The sequence below is a fragment of the Cebus imitator genome, unplaced genomic scaffold (assembly GCF_001604975.1).
Source record: "Cebus imitator isolate Cc_AM_T3 unplaced genomic scaffold, Cebus_imitator-1.0 Scaffold573, whole genome shotgun sequence".
In the NCBI taxonomy this organism is placed as follows: Eukaryota; Metazoa; Chordata; class Mammalia; order Primates; family Cebidae; genus Cebus; species Cebus imitator.
This window is the reverse complement of record NW_016107888.1, coordinates 450,527-459,215: the sequence shown is the minus strand read 5'-3', so window position 1 is coordinate 459,215 and position 8,689 is coordinate 450,527. Positions and strand designations below refer to the sequence as shown.

Sequence of the window (8,689 nt, the reverse complement as noted above, 5' to 3'; positions counted from 1 at the left end):
AAAAAAAAAAAAAAAAAAAGAATTGGAAGAGGTAAGAGAATCTCGTAAATAATGAAGAACAGATTCAATGTGGTTTGATGCTGCTGCTATTTGGCAAGTTTAACTTTATTTCCCTAAATTAAAATAAAGATCCATGGAGAAAGGACTGAAAAAGTAATAATGAGGGGATCTGTTGGTGGTGGGGCTGGGCCTGGGCTTGGGATATGTCCCAGCTAGAGGGCCAGGAGAGGAATAAAGCAGACATCAAAGCCCGAGATGATTGTGTTAGAATCCTAGTTCCACCACTTCCTGCTGTGAGACCTTGGGCAAATCACTTAGTCTCTTGGAGCCTCAGTCCCTCATCTGTGAAATGGGACCACAAAGACCTACCTTGCCCTCGCTGGCCAGTAGACCAAGGCTCCCACTGCCCTGGGCCCTCTCTGGCTTCTTTCTCCTTAGCTCAGCAGATCCAGGTGGGGTTCTGGGCACCCAGAGAGGTGCTTTATCCTCTGCTTGGGCCCCATGGCTCCAGCCCAGCCCCTCAGTGCCCCTGCATTTAACAATTCCTCCTTCAGGCACCCTACCCAGAGGCTGGTTCCTAAGCACTCTAGCACCTGTGCCTGGACTTCAAGATCGGGGGAGGTGGAGGCCAGGAGGGGAGCGTTGAGGGCACAAGCAGAGTGAGGCCGGCATGGTCAGGGCTCAGGTGTGGCTCTGTGCTCAGGAATATCTTGGACACCAGGCAAGGAGTCTTCTTTATCCCCAGTATGTCCATCTTGTACCCAACCTATGGAAATCTCCCTCCAGTACCTCTGGGCAGAAAGGAATGGCGCCGAGCCCAGCACTGGACAGATCTGGGTCCAGTCCTGCTCTGACATCTACTAGTGGTACCTTGGGCAGCAAGAGCGAGAGTGGCCAAGACTTATGCAGCTCCCTCTGTGCCCCAGGCCTTGCTCAGTGCTTGACCTGCATGATCTCCCTGAGGCAATAAGGTTGGGACCAGGACTACGCCCCACCATCCCTCCCTCTTCCCTCTGCAGCGCCTGTCCCCAGCGGGGGGAAGGAGAGATATTTGTTACCTGGAAAGATGACCAGAGTGATCAGTAAATGCTTATTGACGCCCTTGACCCCACACCAGTACTTCCCAGCGTCTTTCAGGGTGAGGTTCCGCAGGGTCACAGTGAATGAGAGCTCCTGGCGGCTGTCACGGATGGACACCCTGCCCTCCGTTGTCTCCTGACCTTCTTCTCCCGAATAGATGGTGCCGGCGCAGCGGGAGAAGAAGAGGCCGACATTCCTGCACCAGTACTTCCGGTAGTCCCTCAGCTCTTCCTTGTAGGTGAACTTCAGGGACACAGTGTCCCCCTCGAACCCGCTGATTTCCTCTGGGCCATCCAGGGCTTCATAACCTAAAATCACAGGAGGAGTGGAGGTTGGAATTACCAGGATCCATGCACCAAGGTCAAGGCCAGAGCTTCCATTTTAGGAGGAGGAAGGAAGGCTTAGTCACCCCTTCTGGGGACAGGTTTGGAAAGTCCAGTACTCCTCTCCCGCTCCGGGGCAGGGCTGCTGATGTTTCCCTAACCCTGGCCCATTTGATAGCCAGATAGACAGGAGGGTTTCTGGGTTTTTGTTTTGTTTGTAGACAGGATCTCACTCTGTTGCCCAGGCTGGAGGGCAGGGCGCTCCTGGCTCACTGTAGCGTTGACCTCTGGGACTCAAGAGATCCTCCCACTAGCTAGGACTATAGGCGTGCACCCCCACGCCTGACTAATTTTTTGTTTGTTTTTTCAAAGAAATGGGGTCTCACTATTGCCAACCGAACAACTGGCATCAGTTGAAGGATGCATCCTGATTTTTTCAGTGTTAGAAGGTAAAGAAAAAGAAAGCAAAAGAATTGATGGAACGTGATCATTCTCCATCTCTCAGGGTTGTGGGGAGAGGCACGGTGGAGATTCAACAAATATTTGCTGAGTTTAAAAGGACAATCAGATGGGGGTGTCTTGTCTGCCTCCAGGCTTGGCACAGGGTAGAAAAATTAAGATCAGAGAGGCAAAGCAACTGTCACAGCCACTTCGCCAGGAGGGGAAACGCACGAGTGTGGGAGAACACCTGGCTCTAGGTTCCAGAAACAGCAATCGCGCCCCAGCACTGCCCCGCTCCCCTAGGGCTGAGGAGGCTGAGGATGGGTGGGGTGGGGCTCAGGCAGTCAGGAGGTCCTTCCCCTGCAGACCCCAAGGGTGAACCCCACATCCCTCCCAAGACCCCCACCCCATCTCACCTGGGAGCACCAAGCAACCCCATAGCAGGACCAGAAGCCGCATTCTGGGCGCTGAACACCGCGGGAGCAGACGCTGGGGACTGTGTGCTGCTCTTCAGCCACGCGGGGCTTTAACTTCCTCTAGTCGCGTGAAACCAGGCCGAGGAAGCGAGGGGAGGGGCGTGCGGGTCACCCCTCCGCAGGCCCAGCGGGGGGGCGCCTCTGCCTTCCCTTTAATGATCGCCCACGCGTGCCTACCCCGGCTCACCTCCCAGGACTGAAAACCCACGCTGGTGCTTCTTTCTTAACCTGTGGTCGGTGCACCCTAAGGGGTCTGTGGGTCGAATTCAAGGAGTCCATGTATTCGCATGGGAAAAAGTTACATACCGACTTTCACTGACTTCTAATGTTTAGCTTTTCCTCCCATTAGGAGTGTACTGTTAGCAGTACCTGCAGCTTTGTTACCAATTACGATCACAGACACTGGCACATCAGGCTGTGGTTATCTCGAAACGTCGTGTGTACTCCTCGCTGCTTGGAAAATCATGAGTTACTGGACCTGCCCCCAGAGCTGGTTATTTACAGCCCTAATAATGAAACACCGCTACTACTACTGTAGCAGGAGCGGCCGCGGGAAACGGATCTCGGATCTCTCGGACACCGAATACAGGAGGAAGGAGTTTATAGCTTAACATATGAAAAGGGTCTCGGTTTACAGTCTCAGGAATTACATATGAAAAGGGTCTCAGTTTACAGTCTCAGGAATTACATATGAAAAGGGTCTCGGTTTACAGTCTCAGGAATTACATATGAAAAGGGTTTCGGTTTACAGTCTTAGGAATGAAAAGGGGAAGTTGATCTGAGATGCCTGGGTCTCCCTCTGCACTATATCACATAATTATAAAGAGTTTTGAGAATCATCTCGCCAATATTAGTTTTTTTTTTCAGCATATGTATTTTATTTATATACTTACGCGCTACTACACTGCGAGAGGGCTCCATAAACTTCACCAGGCTGTCCTGTGGTTGGTGGGACAGAAAGAAGCTTGCCCCTGTGGCAAGGTCCCTGGCCCCTCCTCCGCCATCGCCTTTTGAAGGACCCAGTACTGTCCTTGGCCACGGGGCGGCGGTGCAGGCGGGGCCGAGCAAAGTCATAGGGCTGAGCTGAGCTGGATTCCCTGGAGACCTGGGCAGGCCGCGCTGCAAGATGAGTCTTCCTCAGGCCTGCGGAGTTGTTTTGACGTTTGAAAAAGTGAGTTGGTGGTTTCTCCATCAATTCAAGCAGATCTGAATCCTCCTTGAAAGGACCAAAACAAAACTGGGCCGGGCGTGGTGACCCACGCGTGTAATCCCAGCACTTTGGGAGGCCGAGGCAAGTAGATCACCTGAGGTCAGGAGTTCGAGACCAGCCTGGCCAACATGGTGAAATCCCTGTCTCTACTAAAAACACAAAAAAACTAGCTGGGCGTGGTGGCACATGCCTGTAATCCCAGCTACTCGGGAAGCTGAGGCAGGAGAATCGCTTGAACCCGGGAGGGGGAGGTTGCAGTTAGCTGCAATTGGCGACATTGCACCCCAGCCTGGGAAACAAGAGCGAAACTCCGTCTCAAAAAAAAAATAAAAACAAAAAACAAAACACACACACACAATAAGGTACGCTTGGGAGCCCTGACACACTGGTTTCAACAAGGACTTTTTTTTTTTTTGTCTGATTGCAAAGTTCATACAGATAAGCAAGATTTTACACAATACAGAACGTAAAAAAAGAAAGAAAGGAAACAAAAGGGAATGTTTTTTGTAATTCCCCTTCTGCTTTAGAAAAGCACCATTAATATTTTGGCATATATACTTCCAAATGTTCAATTGGAATTTTACTCACTTGTCAGGTTAATATTTGAAGCATGAACTCAGTGGTTCTTGGAGGGGAGGTTGTGTGTGTATGAGTTTAGCAATGTGGAAGAAGCGTTTTGATTTCACAATGACTGCAAAGCACTGCTGCCATTTAGTGGGCGGGGACAGCTGTTCCCGTAGGCGAAAACTCTGTTACCATGATCTCAGCCCCGCCTCCTTTTTTAAATTTTTTTTATTTTTTGATGGAGTCTCCCTCTGTCACACAGGCTGGAGTGCAGTGGCGCCATCTGGGCTCACTGCAACCTCCACCTCGCGGGTTCAAGTGATTCTTCTGACTCAGCCTCCTGAGTAGCTGGTACTACAGGCGTGCGCCGACACGTCCAGCTAATTTTCATATTTTTAGTAGCGATGGGGTTTCACCATATTGGCCAGGCTGGTCTCAAACTCCTGACCTCATGATCCACCCACCTCGGCCTCCCAAAGTGCTGGGATTACAGGCGTGAGCCACCGCCCCTGTCTCCCTTTTACATTTACAGACTACAAGAGGTGATCTGTTTTTGTAGTTTAAAAAAAACACAGATTAAAAAAATTTGTTTATTTATTTATTTTTGAGACAGGCCCCCCTCTTGTTGCCCAATCTGGGGTGCAGTGGCACCATCACAGCTCACTGTGGCCTCAAACTCCCAGGCTCAAGTGACCCTCCCACCTCAGCCTCCTGAGTAGCTGGACTGCAGTCGTGCACCACCATGCCTAGCTAATTTTTTATTTTTAGTAGAGACAGGGTCTTGCTATGTTGTCCAGGCTGGTCTCAAACTCCTGGCTTCAAGCAATCCTCCCATGTTGGCCTTCCAAAGTGCTGGGATTCTAGGCATGAGCCACCATGCCTGGCCTTAAAATAATACTTCTTCTAGCATTTGATAGCATATCTTTGCTCTTTTATTTATTTAATTTTGTCCTTACACAGAATAATTTCTGATCCTCTACTTTTCTTGAATTCAGACTTATTTATGATATGCAAGGGCAAGCATCTGACACTTCAGTGTTTTCTAGTGTCATGGAACCTGACCACTGGCAGATTGAAATATGTGTTACTTGGTTATAAATTGCTTTCCTTTTATTTTTTTCTCCCTAGTATAGCTTTTTTAAAAGTACGTGCAGGGGAAGGCATATTATTTGTGATTGTCATTTTAGGAGAGAAAGCGAGGTGTTATGAAATGTTTATTTATATAAAGAGGGTGTCAAGCGGGTCCCCACTGCCTTCCTGTCTATTTGAAGGCCCTTCCCTCCACTCCCCAGCCCCACACCTAGCCCAGGAGGCTGACTTGAAAACTCCAGTAGAAACAGATTCACCAGGCTGGGAAGTGGAGCAAGGGCTGGGGAGAAGGGTGAAAGTGAGGTGCTGGCATGAGCCTTGCACCTAGTTCTACCCTTAGGCCACACCCTGGGGTAGGTGGGGCCAACGGCAGACCCCCGAGATGGGCTGGGGATCTGAGAAGACAGGACACTTTCATCCGGCTTCCTACCAGGAGCACGGGGAGGTGCCCCGCCGTCACAGCATCTGGAAGAGGCAGTGGGGCAAAAGGGCTCCTGGACAGATCACCGGGCTGGTGGCAGCCTCATCGCATCCTCAGGAATGGATCTGTGTGCCAGAGAGGTGCAGTGGCAGAGATGAGGGGATGGAGCTGCTCGGCCTTCAGTGGCCGCCCTGGTCCAATTCCTCTCTGGTTTGGACTTGGGCTAAATCACTTCAGCTGCTCCAAGATGCTCACTTCCTCCCTTTAGATCAAGGTTTCCCCAACCTCAGTTCTATTGACATTTTGGGTCAGATAATTCTTTGTCGTGGGAGGCTGTCCTGTGAATTACAGGATGCTTAGCTGTACCTGCTAGATGCCAGTAGTCCCTCCCTATTTGTGACAATCACAGACGTCTCCAGGCTGGGTGAGGTGGCTCACGATTGTAATCCCAGCACTTTGGGAGGCCAAAGTGAGTGGATTACTTAAGCCCAGGAGTTTGAGACCAGTCTGGGGAAAACGACAAAACCCCGTCTCTGCAAAAAATGCAGAAAATCAGCCAGGCATGGTGGTATGCATCTGTAGTCCCAGCTACTTGGAAGGCTGAGGTGACAGAATCACCGGAGACTGGGAGGTTGAGGCTGCAGTGAGCTGAGATCCGACCACTGCACTCTAGCCTGGGCGACAGGAGTAAGACTGTCTCAAAAAAAGAGAAAAGTCCCCAGGCATTGTCAAACATCCCACTTGGAGGTAAAAATATCCTGGGTTGAGAACCGCTGTCTTAGATGACAAGAAACTCTATGGAACAAATAAGTGCGCTTTTGTGCAAGCTCTATTGTTTATGTAGGCCAGGGGGTTCCATCTTTTGGCTTCCCTGGGCCGCATTGTCTTGGACCACATATAAATCACAGTAACACTAACGATAGCTGATGAGTTAAAAAAAACAAAAAAAACCTCAGAATTTTTTTTTTAGATGAAGTCTCACTCTTGTTGCCCAGGCTGGAGTGCAATGGCACAATCTAGGCTCACTGCAACCTCCGCCTCCCAGGTTCAAGGGATTCTCCCGCCTCAGCCTCCCGAGTAGCTGGGATTAGAGACACCTGCCATCACACCTGTCTAAGTGTTGTATTTTTAGTAGAGACGGGGTTTAACCACGTTGGCCAGGCTAGTCTCCAACTCCTGACCTCAGGTGATCCATCTGACTCAGCCTCCTAAAGTGCCGGGATTACAGGGGTGAGCAACTGTGCCTGGTCATTTAAAAAAATCTCATAATATTTTAGAAAGTTGATGAATTTGTTTGGGGCTGCATTCAAAGCCATCCCGGGCGTAATAACAAGGTTTTGGACTAGGACAGGGGGCAGAACCTAATGCTGAACCCCAGAAGAAGGCGAAACTGCATCCCTCTTCCCTCAGTGGAGCTAGGGCCGTCCCCGTAACACTCAGGGTGAGGTGGAGCGTAGCAGTTCAGAACACACACTTTTTGCAGGTGGGCCAGCTCACCAGAGAAAAGGAAGAAAAGGGCCGGGTTACACATGCCTTGTTTCTCCTTCCGCATTCATCAATCAGATCAGCAGAGGCATGCAGAGAGACCAAGAGTTCTGCAACAGTGGGGCTCTCTGCTCACGAAAGGAAGCATCAGGAGTGGGGAAGACGTGTCCTCAGCAAAGATGAATGAGCCACAAGACGGGAAGATTTGGATTCCTGAGCTACCACTTGGAAGACAGCTGCCCTGGACAGCCACCAAGCGTGCGGCAGACTTGGTGTGAGCAAGAGGTAGGCTTTTCAGTGTTTAGCCACGGAGATCTTGCAGCTTGCTCATTGCTGTAGCACAGTGTAGACCACCACCACGCTTTCTGTTTTCTCTCTTACCCTTCATCCCCTAGTCTCCCTGCAGCTTCCCTACCCTAGCCAGTTGTAAACTCGATTTTTCAAATTTCTCCATCAAAACAAATCGGAAAACTCCCTTTCAATTTATTTATTTATTTTTTTTTTTTGAGACTGTAGGGTCTCACTCTGTCACCCAGGCTGGAGTGCAATGGTACGATCTCAGCTCACTGCAACCCTTACCTCCTGGGTTCAAGCAATTTTTGTGCTTCAGTCTTCTGAGTAGCTGAGATTACAGGCATGCGCCCCATGCCCGGCTTATTTTATAATATTTTTAGTAGAGACGGGATTTCACCATATTGGCCAGGCTGGTCTCGAACTCCTGACCTCAAATAATCTGCCCACTTTGGCATCCCAAAGTGCTGGAATTACAGGCGTGAGCTGCCACGCCCGGCCCCTTTCCAATTTTTTATGTTGACTGATGTAAAGACTTTTTACTTCTGGGAATGACAGGGAAAATGATAGAGAAGGGCAGTAATGGGAGACTGGTAATGAGGACCATCCTCTCTCTGCCACCTCTTCAAGGATCATTAGCATTCTCTTTTTTTCCAGAGCATTCTTTATAGAACTCACTTCTCCATGTCTAGATGGACCTGAAGGCATTCATTCCTCTGGCCTTGAGCTCATCTTCCTGTTCCCTCTGTAGCTGCTCTGAAGGCACCTTGACCGAGCCTTGGCTGGGTGAGGCGAATCCTGCTCTGGGGTTCCAGCCACATCTGGGCCAACTCTGTCCTCACTACACCTGCCCTGCCCTGGGATGCAGCCTCTCCAGCACTCCTGCTTCAAGCTCTCATTCACCTAAACATCTCTCTCTGCCTATCTTTCCTTCTAATTTGTTTGCCCAAATATCCACCACACCTGACTAATTTTTGTGTTTTTAGTAAAGGCGGGGTTTCTCCATGTTGGTCAGGCTGGTCTCAAACTTCTGACCTCAGGTGATCTGCCTGCCTCAGCCTCCCAAAGTGCTGGGATTACAGGCATGAACGACTGCACCCAGCCTTCTCTCTCTCTCTCTCTCTTTTTTCCATAACAGGTAGCTAGTTGTAATTGTCACCATACTTTATTTTATTTTGACAGAGGGTCTTGCTCTGATGCCCAGGCTGGAGTGTAGTGGCACGATCGTGGCTCACTGCAGCCTTTATCTCCTGGGCTCAAGCGATCCTCCCACCTCAGCCTCCTGAGTAGCTGGGTCTACTTGCATATG

The 8,689-nt window shown here is 50.1% G+C and overlaps 1 protein-coding gene across 2 annotated transcripts in view; it reads right to left on the bottom strand.

Annotated features, from left to right (window-relative positions):
- The window catches only part of CD300LG (CD300 molecule like family member g), a 15,628-nt gene extending 13,245 nt beyond the window's left edge, over positions 1 to 2,383 (bottom strand). For both annotated transcript variants that reach the window (XM_017516152.2, XM_037734086.1), the window contains exons 1-2: positions 2,261 to 2,383; positions 1,059 to 1,388 (exon numbers count right to left, since the gene is read on the bottom strand). In XM_017516152.2, coding sequence (XP_017371641.1) covers positions 1,059 to 1,388; positions 2,261 to 2,303 — 373 coding nt within the window. In that variant the 5' untranslated portion in view covers positions 2,304 to 2,383. The remainder of the gene's footprint in view (positions 1 to 1,058; positions 1,389 to 2,260) is intronic.
- Positions 2,384 to 8,689: the final 6,306 nt, after the last annotated feature.